This window comes from Apostichopus japonicus, chromosome 19 (assembly GCF_037975245.1).
Source record: "Apostichopus japonicus isolate 1M-3 chromosome 19, ASM3797524v1, whole genome shotgun sequence".
In the NCBI taxonomy this organism is placed as follows: domain Eukaryota; kingdom Metazoa; phylum Echinodermata; class Holothuroidea; order Aspidochirotida; family Stichopodidae; genus Apostichopus; species Apostichopus japonicus.
Genome location: NC_092579.1, coordinates 8,207,909 through 8,226,894, shown reverse-complemented (window position 1 = coordinate 8,226,894; position 18,986 = coordinate 8,207,909). Strand labels below are relative to the sequence as shown.

The following is an 18,986-nucleotide window of genomic DNA, read 5'->3' as shown; positions in this document are numbered from 1 at the left end:
TATATATATATATATATATATATATATATATATCCAAAACAACCCATTATCAAAACCAGACTTGAGTAACCTTCTTTGAGTATGCATCACATAAAAGGTTGCCTAAAATGGTATACGTTTCCACAGCTTTAATAAATAATGCATATTTTGTTACAAACAGCTTGTTCCTGTGAGCAAGCAGAACTTCCGTTTCCGTTGGCCATACATACGTGTATTACCTAATTGAGATGTTACTGCCTTGTAAATATGTAATTCACCAGCCTTCCCTCAATTTGATGTGGAATAATAATGCGCAAAAAAAATTTACGTAAAAAATTACAATAAAATTTTCACTGAAACTGCTAATTATTTTCATTTTTGTCATTTTTTGAGCTTCACATCTATCGATGCATCCATTTCGAAATAGAAAGAATAGAACTTTCTTATAGAATATAATTTCAATCTAAAAGCAAGTGAAAAGGGTGACTTATCAAAAACGGTCAAGTTAGATTTATAAAGCATATACATACAGTTTTATACAGTTAGGCCGGATGAGTTAAAGTACGAAGTACTCTATACTATAATAGACTAATCTTGATGAGTTTAAAATTATTAATAAAATTAAAGAACTTCGTGATCCATAGAAATAGTATTTTTGTTATCAAATATGGAGTTTATTACTCCTTGATTGGTTTCTATTTGATCCTTATCCGCCGTCGTGAAAGAAGTTATATAGTAATTTCAGAAATGCAACTTTCAGAACAATCTATACTTAAATTAATAATTATTGATGCATGCAATTATGTGTAATGTATTCAATTGTATTGTACGATATACAATACAATGCCACGTAAGGTTGTTGTATAAAGAAGTTAATCAAAACAAACACCTCTATCATTAATCCCAATATGCTGTTAATTGATTTTGCTTCGCTTTTAAGAAGAGGAGAAACCTTATCCACTCAACTTCAGCAAATCGTCATATTTGTTGTGTTATACCGCGCATTCATATACGTGACATCTTGATCATTAAATTGAAGCGACATAAAGATACCAACAGTTGAGAAAAATACGCTTAGGTACAATAATTGAGACCCTCTGTTCGTCGTATCGACGACTTGCACAATTTCATCCCAAAAGAGAGCATGCGCTGCTGATTTTAACTTCAAAACGTTCGAATGTAACTGTAGGCCAAGGTAGTTGACACTCATGCCACCACTTGCGAAGATATATAAGAAGAGCGCCATCGATATCTCGGACAGTACTAACCATCGGAGAAAATTTTGAGTTTTCATGATCGACAAGTCCGTCGCACAAACTTGATAAAGTAAGTACTGCCATGTGATGTGTGACGTCAATCCAATGACGATCACGGGGAAGGTTAGCAAGAAATATCCGTTACAGAAAGTTTTAAATAGGTTATAATCTGCAAATGCACATAGAATCGCCCCTCGGCAACGATCAATGTGACCCTCGAAATCCCGGAGGTACACTAGGATGAGAGAAAACTGCCTCTGGAATGATACCCGGATGAAGTAGATGAGGTACACGAACAGTCCCCAAGTCTCCATCATAATAATTCCAAAGAGGGCAGTCGTCACCACGTGACTGTCAAATTCACACTCGCTTAGGTAGAAATAAATGATGGCGCGGTAACAAGAGTTTAAGAACGGCCATAGCATACAGAGGAAGAGAAAATATTTACCAGGCATTCCTTTGGAAGAAAATAAAAATAAAGGAAAGTCATTTCAAAGAGACCGATGGAAAAATGTGAGAAAAAAACAAGAAATTTAAATACCGGAAAATTTACCTATCCGTGTAATACTAGAACATTTTTTATGATTGATATTATATTTAAAGTCACGTGTTGAGTACTCCATCCATAACCTCAAAGTTTAAAGCCTAAATATTTGTACATTCACATTGTAAGTCAGGGGTTTTCATTCATATATTACTCGAAAATTATCAATGTTCAGATTAGCTGATACGAGATTTAAATATATAAAAAATAAATAGGCATATTTGACATGAAATTCTTGGAATTTTCTTCCGGGTTGTTTTTTTTTCCTCTCATGGTTGCTGTCGTGTAATATTAAAAACATATTTTTTCTAGTGTTCATTACTTTAATTGCGTGTACGAAAAGAAGAAAAAAACCTTTATTGACTTTTCTGTATATCTGAGAAATCTTTCTCTCTTTTTTGTAGATAATGGAAATAAACTAACCTTTACTCGGTAAATCCAAAAGTTGAGCTCTTTTAATGAGATATCTCACGTTCCAAGTTGTCGCCCACGCAAGGCAAGGAACATCCCCTTTCATATGACTTCGAAGTTTTGATAACAGCGCCACCAAAAAGTATGACGCAAGAAGCGTCAGCAAACACAATTTATTGATTAAGTTGATGATTTCTTCAGAATGAGCCCACATTTTTTCCATGTTCAAAATGTTGTCGTACAAACTTGCTGAGAGGAAAACGGTTATCATCCCCATGGAGAGAAGACCGCTTCCTTTATGGTTCCATCGCGTGACACCTGTTGAGAGAATCCAAACGTATAACCGCTTGCACCTTTTTGTTTTATTTTTATTTTAGACCCTCCTGCAAGCAGGAGCTCGCGAAGAAGCCTCGTTGGCTTATCAAAGCCGCAAGCTGACCGAAGTCAGTCTCTTACATTCATATTTAACGTCCGTGATTATGAATTGTCAATTGTCAACAACTCTGTAACTGGACGACATACATTAATCTTGGAGTCACTCGAACCGGGGACCTTATGATTGGAAGGCACCGGCGTTAACCACTGAGCTAACACTCCACGAGCAACATTCCACTAAGAAGCTTGGAAATGATGCAACGTTAGACGACCATAAATTTCCCACCGTACCAACACAACAGCGAATAATTTAGTGATACTACTTTGGATTCTCAGCCTATCCTCGCCAGAAAAGCACATTACAAATTAATGTCATAGATTTCAAACATTTTAGGTTTCTTCATTTAGTATAGAACTACATTGTGAGTGCGATCTTATAATAACAAATGGTTTCGGGAAAGTATCAAAACCAACCCAAATAACTGCTTTAAGATAATAGTAATATGAATATGATTGGCAATCCTTCTAGCCTTGCATATCTCATCCGGCACGATGTGGCTATTTGAGCTTTGACGGCGGACGTTATGACGTCATCACTCACGGTGGCTAGAATTCCAATACCCAGGTATAGGCTATACATCCACTAGCCAACGTTTGATATCGATCGGCTTCCTGTTTGCGATAACAATAATATACACATATATACTTTTTTCTTTACCATGCGACCCCCGAAATGGTAAATCAATTCATGGCATTGTGTTACCACGTGCATTTCACCCCTCCACCCCCCCCCCATCCCTCAGGTTATTACACACACTAGTATGCAACATATTTTGTTTCAGCTAAACGATGGGTTTGATGTAAGAGGCATCTAACTGAGAACTTATGATACAAATTCGGATTTTGTCCATGCATGCATGCTAGTGGTGTATACATTCTTTATGTTTATGTTTGCTCTAACATTGCGTCGGTGGTTAGCTAGGCATAATTCTGGACTTATTTAAACCTCATTTTCACGTGGGTTAATTGATATAATTTGACTCTTATGCGTTTCTGTCAACATATGAGTAATAATGAGATCAGAACAAAAACAACCGAAACACAAATATGCATATCCTTATTTTGAGCCAAAAAATTATTGCTTTCGCTCGCGTTTAACGTAACTTGGGAACTTTACACAAGGATCTTTTTTTTTAAAAACTTAATATTAGCCTCATTTTACCGTTATATGCACATTTTCTATTTATTCTTGTTGGTATTCTTCACGTTGATATATATATATATATATATATATATATATATATATATATATATATATATATATATATATATATATATATATATATATATATATATAATATTCGTCACGTGTAAAAAGAGTGATTGAAATCACGTTAGTGTATCGTAAGCCCCCGGACTGCTCAAAGTGCTTGAACCCGGAAAGAAAAGCCATATCCCTATTGAGACCATGACAGTGTGAACGTACTTTAAGGATCAATGCGACTCCCTTCAAGCTTTCTTATTATGGTCAGACAGATTACCCAGGATATATATATATATATATATATATATATATATATATATATATATATATATATTATTAGAGAAAACCAGAGAAATAAGATATGACTCATAATTGACAAATAAGGAGTAAGTTTTAGAAAATATATTGGAATTTTCGGTCCCCCTGGGACCTTCGTCAGCAATACTTGGCAGTCGAATGAGAAGTACAAAATGTGACACAATGAAAGTTTGACGCTAGACAAGTGTAAGTTGCAATGATGGAATTAAAACCAAATAAACCATGACTATACAGGAAGCGGATTAAGGAGCAAAGAACGGATTACATATGCTTGTAGAACTGGTAGTTGTTAAGGGGTCCCAAGTCTTTGTTGAGGCCGGTGATGTGAGACTTAATACGAAAGATCCAATCGATTTCTTTACGTTTACGTTCAGTAGTTGATTTGAAGTTCGAGGCAATTAAAATACATTTTAGGTTTTTTAGAGAATGACCATGAAGATTGAAATGTTCGGACACTGGGAATCCTGCAAAATTATCACGAATAGATTTTTTGTGATTATTAAAACGTAAGCGGAATCGGGAGCCTGTTTCACCTACATAATTGCCCTCTTTGCAAAGTACACAATAGAAAGAGTTCTATTGTTTACAGCCAATGCCTTAGACTTAAACGCATTTGCTCCAACCCATGTGATTTTAAACACCAGGTATTCATATTAACTGGTTATTTCTTGAACGTCGGATACCCCTTCACTTAATTAGACAGCGTATTTCCAGGGCCGACAAGTTGAGCCGTGAGGACTTATTAAAATACAAGTCTAAAAGTCCCAACACACGCATTCCGTTCGTTACCAGTTACAACCCCCTCATCAAATCTTTCATTCGCTCCATCAAACAGGAATTAGCTGTATTTCAAGACGATCAGTCTGTAGGAGAATCGTTTAAGGTACCCCCCATGCTAGCATTTCGTCAACCCCCCAACCTTAAATTTCTTCTCACTTCCTCCAGACTCCCCCGCTCAGTTTCCACCTCCGCAGGCAATTTTCCTTGCGGTAAACCTAGATGCCAAATATGCCCCCATATTACCCCAGGCACCGTGGTCAAGATTCCCAATGTTGACTTTAGTCTTAGACCCCCTTCCCTCTCTTGTGATTCTATTAATGTTATTTACATTTTCTATTGTGTACTTTGCAAAGAGGGCAATTATGTAGGTGAAACAGGCTCCCGATTCAGCTTACGTTTTAATAATCACAAAAAATCTATTCGTGATAATTTTGCAGGATTCCCAGTGTCCGAACATTTCAATCTTTATGGTCATTCTCTAAAAAACCTAAAATGTATTTTAATTGCCTCGAACTTCAAATCAACTACTGAACGTAAAGAAATCGATTGGATCTTTCGTATTAAGTCTCACATCACCGGCCTCAACAAAGACTTGGGACCCCTTAACAACTACCAGTTCTACAAGCATATGTAATCCGTTCTTTGCTCCTTAATCCGCTTCCTGTATAGTCATGGTTTATTTGGTTTTAATTCCATCATTGCAACTTACACTTGTCTAGCGTCATACTTTCATTGTGTCACATTTTGTACTTCTCATTCGACTGCCAAGTATTGCTGACGAAGGTCCCAGGGGGACCGAAAATTCCAATATATTTTCTAAAACTTACTCCTTATTTGTCAATTATGAGTCATATCTTATTTCTCTGGTTTTCTCTAATAATATTTTCTTTTGGAGTAAACGTGGATTTTCGTTATATTATATATTTATATATATATATATATATATATAAATATATATATATATATTATATATATATTATATATATATATACATACATACATATATATATATATATATATTATATTTATTATTATAGTGTCATTGTATCAAGTGATCGAATTCAGGAACGAGGTTACAAGGAAATCACACATTTCAGAGAATTAAGAGCGTCATTAACTTATCTACTTACAGAAAAAAACAAACAAATATTTTTTTTGTATTTCTTGAGCTGTTTGTGCATGTGATAGCGATGTAGACATTAGTTATTTGAGGGAGGTTCGCGGAAATACGATATGATCATTAACCTTACGTGAGTCTAATTAACGAAATTTGTTTTGCTTTCCTGAAAACAACATTGTTTTACCGGTTAGATATTAAAAAACGCCAACTATTGTCCGTTTCAAAGACGATGACGTCAGAATTAAAGGTTTGCAACCCTCTAATTATCATCATTCTTTTGTTTATTTGATTTATTAAGGATGCTCCCTTTGGGAGATATTATAGTTCGTTAAAAGCTCGTGCTTGGTGCTGTCATCTTGTGAATCTATATGATGTCACAGTGCCAATGGAATATATGAAACCTTCCTTTTATACTTTTCAATTAGGTATAGAATGTTAACAGTGTTTGACACTGAAACCAATACCATTTTTGGTGGTCACTTTAAGAGCTTCAATGTTTTTTAACTTCAGTAAATTCATTATATATATTATATATATATATATATATATATACTTTGTAAATCTTGGTTATAACCTCGCTAGTAAGATTAATATTAAACTAAAAGCGGAACATTTTTTACATAATAATGACAAGGTATGCCATTCCATATTAACATATCCAGTAACAGTAGAAGAAGTTTTAAAAGTTGCTCACAGAAATGTGAGACCAAACAAAGCAGCAGACTATGATGACTTTAAGCCATGTATTATCAAACAAGTTATCCCATACATTGTAAAGCCTTTAACTCATCTCTGCAATATTTCTTTTAACACCGGCATTTTTCCGGATAAGCTTAAAATAGCAAAGGTAAAACCAATCTTTAAAAAAGGAGACCCCAGTCATTTTGAGAATTACCGCCCTATATCTTTATTGTCAGTCTTTTCAAAAATCATTGAACGATTAATGTTTAATCGTATATACAGTTTTCTATGTAAATATAATGTTCTTAATAACGAGCAGTACGGATTTCGTCCTGACCATTCTACAGAATTAGCTTTAGCAGATGCAGTCAACAATATTTATAATAGTCTTGATAAGAATAATACCTGTGTAGGCGTATTTCTCGACCTATCCAAAGCTTTTGACACCATCACTCACAAAATATTACTAAGTAAATGGGTTTTTTTTATGGTATCAGAGGAACAACCCTAAATTGGCTAGATAGTTATCTTTCAAATAGATACCAGTACACTTTATATAAAAATTCTAAATCTGAACTTGCTAAAATCGCTTGCGGAGTTCCTCAGGGTTCTATACTAGGTCCATTACTATTTATAATTTATGTCAATGATATCGTTAATGTCTCCGATATTGCTAAAACAATATTATTTGCCGACGACACAAATATTTTCTTCGATTCCCAAAATCGACTCTCATCACATAAAACTGTTTCTTATAACTAAATTTTCCAGCTGGTTTGCAGCAAACAAATTATCTCTTAATATAGAAAAAAACTAATTATATGGTGTTTAATGCTAGTCACTCATTCAGATGGGATCACAATATTACCATGAATGATAAAATTATTAATCGGGTTAACACTACTAAGTTCTTGGGTGTACACATAGACAATAAACTTTCGTGGCGTGATCACATATCAGCAGTCTGTAACAGAGTGGCTAGAAATACTGGTATTATATGCAAATTAAAACATTATTTACCTCCAAATGTACTCAGAACACTCTATATAACTCTGATTTTACACCAATTAACTTATTGCACGACTATTTGGTCAGGAACCTATTCTACAAATCTTAATCACCTATGTGTCCTCCAGAAGAGAGCTATCCGCCATATATCACATGCTGCACCACGTGATCATACTAGCCCATTATACAAAAGATTAAATTTATTAAAACTAAATGATATTATAAGAGTCCAGCTTGCAACATTTGCATATAAAGCATGGAATGGATTGCTACCCGAGGCTTTTAAAGATTTTATATATAGTAATAGACTAATCCACAACCATCAAACACGCCATTGTAATAACGCCCATGTTTTATCCCAACGAAGTACTTTAAGTTCTTTTAACCCTCGTATTCGTGCTATAAAAACGTGGAATAATCTCCAGGATAATGTTAAGAATAAGCCTTCTTAGTCTGTATTCAAAAGGAATCTCCAAACTGTAATTATTTCTCACTATTGATGGATTTATTCTTGTGTGTGTTTGCGATTAAGATCATTATAAAGATTGTTAGGTTTGCTTATTAACATTATTAATTTCAAGTAGAGACAATTCGATTATTTCATCATTGTAGATGCTACTATTAACTTTTCTTTTTCTATTCTTAAGTTTTTCTTTCTTTTTTCTTTTTGGGGAGTCTCCTACTTTGTTAAGCCTTACAGGCTTTATATGAGACTTCCCGTCACACTCTAAATTGTGATGAAACAAATAAATATACAAATACAAATATACAAATATATATGTATAAATGAAAATATAATCTATATATTCACCATTTCACGTGTCATATTTTGTGGGGAGTTCCCCCCCCCCTCCCCGCCCCTCTTCCCGCATCCTCATACATAGCCAGGTTATATAACAGAGGCTTGAAGAAATCGGGAAAAGACACACTTGCTTTTGTCGTGCTTGATGGTAACTCAGTTTTCTGTTTATTGTGCTCTCTGGTGAATATAACCTACTGACCTAAAAGTAATACAATTCAGTTTCATTTTCAATCTGTTTGTATTGTTAATTGTTTGGAAAGTATTCAAAACAGAAGATATCAACAGAAGAGCAATCAATAATTGATAACTTTTACTATATCCATAAAATATTGAAGACACGAAATAAAATGCCATTGTTTGTGAATTCTTCCAGTAACTCATGTAAAGGCTAGTACAGAGTGTATTGCGTGGTATGGTTGTACAAAAATATAAACGGAACTGTTCTGTTCTGCCTTACCGTTATTATTAGACAATGATATGAACAAGGGATTACAATCCCATATTTCTTTATTACAATAAAGGATCTTTACTTTAGATGGACATGACTGTTATATAATCTAACAAGGAGAAAATGTGTTGGGCTCAGGTTATGTTTCATAACTTGCAACGTTTCAAGCTAGTAATATCTTGAAATGTATTCAATGCTTGAAGTTCTAATACTAACTCGATGAAGTCGTTAGCTCCTCGGTCGGTGCCGTTTTATGAGAACTGGTCTCTCAACACCCCCTCCCCCCCCCCCGGCCCCTTTGATAATTCACGACCAATGGAATAATGCTGGCCCGGTCCAAGAAAGAGAGCTGGGCCTTTACTAAAACCATAATGGTGTCACTTTAGAGAAAAGGGCACCGTCATAATCTGGATATGAAGTACAGCTGTCAAGTTTTCAATTAGAAAAACCAGTTGTTAGTAGTAAACTAAAACAAACTTTAGGCATAAGCCATGTTAGAACCATCCAATTATTTTCGTGCAGAAATGTGACTAGCAGTTGTGATACGTTGGCTCAAAATGTATGAACCAATCCTAGGTGCCATGTGTCACTGACATCGCTTGAACCGCTTATTGCTATTATACGGTTATGTATAACGACTGCAGAAGTATTGTTAGATTTTCAAAGGCAGCGTGTATATACGCTTGTCCATGTAGGAACAGTTTATATAAAATTTCAATAACAATGATTTACAGTTTAATACCGACCATAAGCGCTAAAATTACCACTACTGGTTAAAAGAGTTTCCGAGTTTCCGAGATAATTTATTTTTCAAGAAAAAATGAAGATTACTGTACGAGTAGGGCTTATTGATCAATTTGATTATCAAAGTCTTGTCGCCCAGATATTTAACATGCTAATATTACCTGAACACAAATATTTAGTTGGAAAGCTTCGAGTCCTATTTTCTTTCTTTCTTTCTTCCAAATTCCTTCCTTTCAGAAATGTTATTGTTTCAGTTTTTAGTATATAGGCGTTTGGGAGATCATCACACCATAGGCTATAACATCCTTTCACAGTTGTTTTCGTCATTTCTGTGACTTTTTTTTTTGTGCACCCAATCCCCGGCCGTACCGTACTTGCCATAAATCCATGATCTTCTTCTGGTGTGTTTTTCTCTCTCTCGAGAGAGATGTTTTTATGGTACATAATTACGAGTACATTACGTTATCAGACTATATCACCTGTCGCAGTATTTGAACCACTGACATTACTCACCGATGTCTTCTTCCGTATATCTACAGGTCCTGCCAAAATAATCCCACCACTCAGTATCACAGACCTCACAGACCTCACAATCGCCATCTTGAATATTTACAGATAGATTCGATTTGGCCTCTTCCTTCCGAAACCGTTTGTCGTCGTTTCTATCGTAAGACAGAAGCAACGAATCAATCACTTCAACCTTGGTCCTTGGTGGGCCGTCTGGTTGGAGGCACTCTTTCCTGTTCCTCATCAATTTATGGACGCTACATTTAAAGCATTTTCTGTCTTGAACGACCGATTTGTAATGGAACAGCCAAAGGCCTTTAACGATCAGCCAAAAAGCCACAGGAAACTTTTTGGCGGAAGGCGTAACTTTTTCAGTAGAAATACATATAGAGTTATACTTGGTAGTCGCCATCCGTACAAGGCGTTATATAATTCCTTTCACGTTTCCACTAAGCTAAAGATGAGAAAGTTTGAGTGTGCATATATAGACAATATATGTTACTTCTATGAGCGAAGCAGGCCGAATGATACAAAAAAATTGTTTACGCCAAGAGACAAGGAAGTCGTTTCCTCTTTTAAGCACAGCCAACTGATTGATTAATACTATAACATCAAACATCAAGCAACGATGTTTTGATTAGGTTTTTGCAACCAATAACACACTGAGATAATATCCGGCGTATATAGTGGGCGTTTGGGTTTGGGGCAGTCTTGGGCGTCTTTTATACCAAGCCTGACGAGATGGGGGGCGGGGCGGGCGGGGCAAGAGGGCTACAGAGCAGGGACTGTGATCAATGAGGGGGCTCTATAGATAACAGAAGGCAAAGGGGAACATGGGATAAGGAAACTGTTCCTCATTTTCATAACATGTAACATATATAGTCAGGTAGTTGTCTGCACAGGAAATATAAATAATGCAAAAAAGGGGCCCGGTGACATAAACTGTTTCCAAGATCCATCCTCTCCTCTTATATCGTATAATTCAAGATATCATGTACTTTGTCCCTAAAGGCCCTGTTCATTTCACCGTACATGTTCATTTTACCGAGGAGCTACAAGACTACCCAAATATCTATCACAACGCTGCCACAATAGACAATCCATCACAGAACAGCTAATCCTATTAAATTATTTGTTCTATCTTTCTAAGCCCAAATCCGACAACGTGACGTCTGTCTAACCAAGGGCGTAGGAACCGGGGGGCTGGGGGGGCGCCAGCCCCCAGTGAAAAATGTGGAGGGGCGGAAGTATCATTCCGCCCCCCCCCCCCCAGTTCGCAAGTCAGAAAACCCCTTTTTCATTTCCAAATGAGAAAAAAAATCTCATTTGGAGCACCAAATTGCATCTTAGGCCAGGTGAAAATACAAAATTAAGTTTACAAAATGGAGTGGGTGTTGAAGTGTGCTATATTGCACCAAATTGCATCTGAGGCCACCTGGAAATGCAAAAAATTCCAAAGGGGAGGGGGACACCCCCTCCCCTTAGACCCCTCCCCCAGGCCGGCCATCAGTCTTCAGCCCCCCCACTCAAAAGTACCTTCCTACGCCACTGTGTCTAACAAAGCGACACACAAAAAACATTGAACACAAATCTTAAATTATGGTCTAACCCACTTCACAGGCGTCCCTTCCCTTCCCCTCTCACCCACCCCTACCCTTACCTGCATATCACATACACAATCACATCGCGTCCCTGTCCCGACACGGGCACCAGTAACTTACAGTTTTATCTTAAACACAGCTCACGCAGCTGTTTAAACAGCGGCACCCACCCACACACATACAAATGCATACAAACATGCATCCTTAATATATGGAATATATATATATATATATATATATATATATATATATATAAAAAGACCCAGCAACCTACGGGATATCTTAGTTCGGGCATCCTTTCGGGATGACACCCCATTAGGGGAAAGCATAACAGAAACTACAGGATCATCGCCCTGTACACAAAATTGCAAAACGTGCTTACTTGTCGATTCGACCGGGGCCTTTCAGAGCAACCAAACCAAACGCACGTTCCAAATTCGGCACAAAATTAACTGCCTTCCCAAAAATGTCATTAACCTCATCTACTGCAATATTTGTTACTTACAATACATTGGAGAGTCAAAAAACACTCTTAGAATGAGAATGACACAACATAGATCGGCGATCAAAACAAAAAAGATCTACCAACCTGTTGCAAATCACTTCAATCTCCAAAATCATTCAATTGAGAATTTGCGTGTTATTGCCATTGACCAGAACGATTCTTGGACAGATAAATCTAGGAGAGCGAAAGAAAATTTCTGGGAACTAAACCTAAAGACCACGGCACCATTCGGTTTAAACATCAGAAACGATTTGCCGTCCCAGATAAACCAAAACAATTCCTTTACAATTACGACGGAATCGGATTAAAATAATCCGACGCGGATTAAAATAATCCGAATTTCTAAAAATTCAGCAGAAATCAGTAAGTCGCTTTGCCCTTACAACCATGCCGACATCTCCTCTATAAAAGAGTTTCAATTCCTGCTACTCCTTGTCACTTTCGGTGATCATGCACTGAAGAAGAGCTAGTTTTGCTCGAAAGCTCTGCAAAAACCAAACATTGGCTGTTTTACTTCCAATCACTTACCTAATTCAATTATTGTATCTCACTCGAGATCCAGCCTTTCTCTAAATGCAGCATAGTTGTTTAACAGTTTTTCCGTTATTCCTATATATATATATATATATATATATATATATATATATATACGAATTAAAACGCGCATATTTTCGAATTAATACGTGTTTGTATTCGGATTAATACGTATATATATTCGAATTTATACGTGTATATATTCGATCTTAGACACGTATAATTTCGAATTAATACAGCCATATAAATCAGACTTCTGATTGGCTAGTAATATATATGTGATTATATTCGATTTAATACACGTAATATATTCGAATTAATACTCGTATATAATATAGTATATTTGTCCCACAGGGCCTACCATATACGTATAATACAACTACAGTATATGCATCACACTTTATGCGCAGACGACATTGCTTGAACGTATAAGCAGAGGAAATATGTATTGATTATCGGAATATCAGTTATAGATTTACTGATATTCCAATAAATTCCCAGCCCCACTCATGAACCCATATATAGTATACCGTAGTTTACTGTCAATCAGTGCATATACCGTACACATGGAAGGCTAAGTTCCTAAACTTTGACAATATAAAGTAAAAACTCAGTGTGAATGATTACTTTGTTATTACAAACGAATGAGAGAGATATGTACATCACAAATGACACAAGGCATGTATACCGATTTCGTAATGTTATTTCTGTATTGTTCACTTAAAATCCCAAACTAATTTATATGACACGCAGCTTCCTTGTGTGGAAAGTACAGTTATATAAAAACAAAGGGACTTAAAAAAAAATCATAACAATGATGATGGCATTAAAACATATTCTGGAATTTAAAACAAGGCTTCGACCTACGTTCTGCATCATATTATGAACTTGGATAGTCCCAAGCTAATAAATTATACTCTACTAAATTTACAGTAAATTAGATGATAATCTTTAATGATCACTAACATAGTAATTAATGACATTGCATTATAATCATACCTTAGAACATTGAACTCACATTGAATAATGTCGTTGAACTAATTGATTAAACAAAAAAATATTAGAGACTTGAGCAAGTTGAATTTGTGGAAAACTGTCATATCATCAGTAATTAAATATAGGTGATGATAAACACATGTAAACGATAAAGGCATTGAAGACTAGCCCCAAACCACGTGCCGCCCTCTGAAAAAAGGTAACTTTCCGTTGCTTGCAAGTGAATTTTTTTCTTGTCGCTACAAAATGCAGACGGTAATGAAACGTGATACCCCTTGTTATCTTTTATCTGTACCTGAGATGTCCATCACTGCTATATGTACAATGTGTTGTGGGTATTGACCGTAGCTGCATGTATTGACTGTACACTGGTGTCTAATTACCGACGGTGGCAAGCTGTGTGTGTATTTTCTGGGATCGATGGTGGTGTCTAACACTTCTGTTGCACCTCATTCGAAACTAGATCAGATTTACCGGCATCAGACAAGAAGCAGTGTACAAATAATGGTTAAACCGTATGGCAGCTTCTTTATCATGGGTTTTCAATTAATATCCATTCATGGAATATTGTATTCAAGAAGAGCTATATATCTTCAGTGTATGGTGGGCTTATTAATTTTCGGTTACCGTGACAACCGCTGGTACTTCGTCCCTTACTTATCTGTTTTTATGACAGTGTCTAATCAAACAAAACTAACCACTAGATCAAACACCATCGATTGTCATTGGAGCCAAACTGTAAATCCTCATGCTCATACATTTACATAGCTCCCAACTCTTGAGAAGGCAAATGCTGGTCCATGCCACGAATCGCCGTCCTGGGGGAGGGGTATAATGGGAGGGAGTGTCCCCCTCCCCTTTTGAAATTTTTTGGAATCCTGGTGATGCCTACATGTAAAATGGTGGCACTTAGAAAGGCTTTTGTCACCCAAAATTTTCTGAGAAATATGCATTTTTTTGTGTGTAACATCTATAAATTGAATAGTAGGTGATAATTCATTCTTTCCCGTGGCATGAAAATGTTCGCTGCTCGCCCCAATGAAAAGAAATATAGTCTAATTTGAGGTTCAAATGATGCTGTAAAGGAGGTTTTATACTCTATTATGCTAAATACTAAAGAAATGATGGTTGCTAAGTCAAAATTTGATGCAATTTTTTTATGTATACTTGACAATTACAATGCGGATTTTTCGGACGCTTGTTCGGGTCAGCGGGTTTGGGTGTTAGAATGCGGGTCTAATTCCCTCGAATTGCGGGTCAGTTGGGAGCTCTGCATTTAATTTTAAACCAGAAAACGAAAAGGTTTAGACTAGTCTACCACTGCTATTCCTCTCGATTTTTTAAATTTCCAATCATATGATTTAGCGGATGTTCGGAAACACTTTTTGGCTCACCTTGGGGGGGGGGGGCATGGCCCCCCTTGGCCCCCCATGGATCCGCCAGTGTTCATGCCCATGCTCTGTTGTGAGTGATATTTCTTTAAAACGGGTATCATAGGTTCTTTCCGATATACTAAACTAAAGTAAGTTGTAAAGACTGCTGGCATCTCACAATTTCTTTTAATTATTGTACTTCCCCAAACACTGTAAGTGGTGCTTTGTCACATAATGTCATTGTTTATTGCTATATCGAAGTGGTACACCCTCAGTTACTACAAACTACGCTTCTACTTGTTCAAGTCTACGTCATAATGTTTATGCAAAATAAATCACATTTTCGACAATAAAACAGAAATATTACCTTACAAAATTAACCATCATGATGCAGCTTACTATCGAGGGATTTATTATGCAAATTAGAAGAACGTGTAACCTGTTATTTTATATTAGTTATAGTTTTCATTCCTATTTTGGTTTATTTTTCCTCATAGGGTTTCCTTACCAGAATCGTGGGCTAAGTTTAGCAATGACAACATCTTACGTTCGCAGCGAGAGAGGAACGCCTCAAAGGGCTTGAGATCTGACTCCGATAGCGTCATGCAGGAGACTTCGAACGAAATGTGGACTCAGCACAATAACGTTAATGTCTCATTCGACGGAAGAATTGCCGAAACAATGGATGCACGAAACAGCATCCAAAACCATCTGGCTAAGGTAAGTTGTATTACTCAGAAATACACCAGTGAGGTAACACAAAACAAAATTTAATATATATATATAATTGTATGTTCAGACACATCGACAAAGGCATGTTACCATATAGTGATTGGCTCCTGAGAGTAACCTAGCTTTAAGTAACCTAACGTATAAACTATATAGCCATCTGACGAAGGATAAATACCTGTACTGGAATGATAAAGCATAACATGCAGTATAAAATTAATCTGTATACAGGGCGTGGCGAGAGACACGACAGGGGGGGGGGGCAGGTGCTAAAAACCTATAGCACCCGGGATAAAGCAAGGCGTCGGGGAAAATATGCTGGGGACTTGGAAAATAAAGAATGCAAAAATTGGTCACCCTAGGCGCGACCTCGCCTCATTGTACACGGCTCTCGTATATATGCATGTATGAAGTTTTGACTTTTGACTTTTTCCTTTTCACACAGGTCTTGCAAGAAATCAACGAAATGGAGAATAACATCTCACTTTTACGCAAGTCTATCAAGGATAAGGAGGCGCCTATGCAAGTTGCACAGAGCCGCTTGGAGAACCGTACCCGTCGCCCTAATGTCGAACTCTGCAGGGATCAACCACAGCACGGGTAAGCCCTTCAGTGATTAAGCGATCTTCAAACCTCTGAAAAATAGGCACCAAAAGGTGAACTTGAAGCAAACTGGCGTGACGTCATAGTTACAAACTAATAATCAGATCTATTGCCGTAATTTTATGTTTTCACTTTGTTTTATTTATTTATTTATTTTACCTCGGGACTGGATACAGGGGATCCAACATTATACCTTAAGTGTGAAGTAGAAAAGTGAATGGAAAGTTAAAATGAAAGAAATATTAACAATGTCGTCAAAATGATGTAAAATATATGACATTACATTGTTCAGTTTAGGTAAGGAGGAGCATAATCCACCTCATATATGGTTTTACCTAAAATATTATATATATATTATACCAATCAAAATTGACCTTTCCCACAGTATATCATTCAATATTTATTTTTTTCATTTCCGTTCCATTTCGTTTCGTTCCATAAAACTTTTTTTTCAGACTCTTTCATCTTTAATATCATACAAAACAATATACAACCATAGTTGAGACTGGGGAGTGATTACAAAAAGCTTGCAAAAATCTTGTAGGTGTAATCACCCGGAAATACTATACGTAAAGAAACAAACTTAACAGCATAGAGAAGTAACAAGTAAAAATATGGGAAACAAAACATGATTTTAGTTTCATATACTGAATATATATATATATATATACATATATATATTTTAATTTTAATTTTGCAGACTCGTTAGTGAAGTTGGTGAAATCTACGAAACTGTCGACATTCTTCAAAACCGTCTGCGAGCTGCCGAGTCTGCGCTGCAGGATCTGGTTCGCACTAAGAGTACCTTAGAACACGACCTGCAAGTGAAGAACAACAGTCTGTACCTAGACAAAGAGAAGTGCATGGGGCTACGTAGAACATATCCAACGACAGCCAAGCTGGCTGGTTACCGCGGCCAGTGACTTATTGTTTAGAAGAAGAAGTAGGAGGAAAACACGTATTAACGTAAAATATTTTAGAAAGAAGAAGCAATTTACAGTTTAAATCAGATATCTTAAATCTCTTAAACCATATCCTTGTAATTAGATTTGAAAATATTTCCAATTGATAATTTAAATGAGCTGAAATTCAACATAATTGATCACGTGATGTAAATAAAGACAATTGTAAATTAAAACAGTAATGGAGTTCAAGACATATAAAGAGTCTTTTTCGGGGCAAGAAAACAATTTCGACTAACGGCAGAAAATCAAATATGTTTATTTTTGGCACTGTTAAAGCCAGAAACTTATTGGTCTATTGGCAAAATCTCGGATATGATAATTTTCACTGCTCTATAAATTTCGACCCTTCATTGCTATATCAAAATAACAATAACGACATTGATGATGAGAAAGTGCCGAATATGGAATCGTACAAGAGGTGTTAAAATGGTGGTTGGAATCAAATTTACAATAACCTATAGAACAACACAGTTCATTGCTCTCAACATGAAGAAGACAAGTCGGCTACACAAAAGTGACAGATTAACACGATCTTTAGCCCCAAGACACCGCATGCCACCCCCCCTCCCCGCTCGCACCCCGCCCCTCTCTCCACTAATAAATATTCGCAGGGGTATAGAAAGAGAAGTTTGGTTTGTCTTGCTTGGATGTGTTAATAGAGGCCCATTGATTCTAGGGTTCCCCTTGCTTCATCGGCTGCCATTTGAGACAAAATCCAATAGTGTTAAAAGTTTTAGCAGCTATAGTATAGTAGCAATAACCATGCATACTTGAGCCATAACGAGGTATCAATTTCCCCGACATGTGTGCTATCCCCGAATATAATCTTTTATCCAGCTTTGTGATTTGGCTTCCAATTTTATTGTTTATTAATATTTAATTCAATTATGTTAGTAGATATGCAGGCAAAAGATTTAATTCAAAGGGGTGGGTGAGGGAGGAGGGGGATATCGAGATATTGGTCCACTAATTATCAAATTCAAGTAGTATAGTGGAAGTGATGCACATTTTATCTGATGTAAAATAAACTCACGGATTAATTTAAGAATATAAATAAAAATCTCGGTAGATGATGACGGTTATTGTATATTTTGGCTTTAATCGAGTAACTTTTCATTATACATTCCTATAACGAGTACTGAACAATATTCGCTTTCTTTCCTTTTCTTTTACCTTTATACAAAAATGGTATACAATCCTGCTTATTAATATTCATATCGCTGGCATGTATTTTACTCTATATACAATATATGAACAGAATAATTCAAAGAAACTACATCATATAGAAACCGCCCGCAGTAGGATCTTTGTATTAGTTTAGTAGTGTGGATTATTTATTATGAGAGGAGGAGGGGGGGGGGGGGGGATGGGAGGAAAAGAAGAGGTGGAGTATATATTTATATATATATATATATATATATATATATATATATATATATTATT

At 36.2% G+C, this 18,986-nt stretch overlaps 2 protein-coding genes across 2 annotated transcripts; one reads left to right on the top strand and one right to left on the bottom strand.

The window, feature by feature from the left end:
* Window positions 1-26: 26 nt before the first annotated feature.
* On the bottom strand, window positions 27-10,784 carry LOC139959883 (uncharacterized). Its single transcript, XM_071957790.1, has 3 exons — window positions 10,244-10,784; window positions 2,203-2,508; window positions 27-1,692 (listed from the first exon to the last, which is right to left on the bottom strand). Exons 1-3 carry the CDS (start codon window positions 10,647-10,649, stop codon window positions 947-949), a joined length of 1,458 nt encoding a protein of 485 aa, XP_071813891.1. The 5' UTR covers window positions 10,650-10,784; the 3' UTR covers window positions 27-946.
* Window positions 10,785-13,578: 2,794 nt separating this feature from the next.
* Window positions 13,579-18,977, top strand: LOC139959879 (tektin-3-like). The gene is made up of 3 exons (XM_071957786.1): window positions 13,579-15,966; window positions 16,421-16,575; window positions 17,279-18,977. Exons 1-3 carry the CDS (start codon window positions 15,850-15,852, stop codon window positions 17,499-17,501), a joined length of 495 nt encoding a protein of 164 aa, XP_071813887.1. The 5' UTR covers window positions 13,579-15,849; the 3' UTR covers window positions 17,502-18,977.
* Window positions 18,978-18,986: the final 9 nt, after the last annotated feature.

Excerpts from the sequence above, each read along its gene's own strand:
- LOC139959879 (XM_071957786.1), top strand. The coding sequence starts at position 15,850 with ATGCAGGAGACTTCGAACGAAATGTGGACTCAGCACAATAACGTTAAT. Across the intron at positions 15,967-16,420 it reads TCCAAAACCATCTGGCTAAG|GTCTTGCAAGAAATCAACGA; the intron begins GTAAGTTGTATT and ends CTTTTCACACAG. Across the intron at positions 16,576-17,278 it reads AGGGATCAACCACAGCACGG|ACTCGTTAGTGAAGTTGGTG; the intron begins GTAAGCCCTTCA and ends TTAATTTTGCAG.
- LOC139959883 (XM_071957790.1), bottom strand. The coding sequence starts at position 10,649 with ATGGCGACTACCAAGTATAACTCTATATGTATTTCTACTGAAAAAGTT. Across the intron at positions 2,509-10,243 it reads ATATACGGAAGAAGACATCG|GTGTCACGCGATGGAACCAT; the intron begins GTGAGTAATGTC and ends TTCTCTCAACAG. Across the intron at positions 1,693-2,202 it reads TTTGGATTTACCGAGTAAAG|GAATGCCTGGTAAATATTTT; the intron begins GTTAGTTTATTT and ends TTTCTTCCAAAG.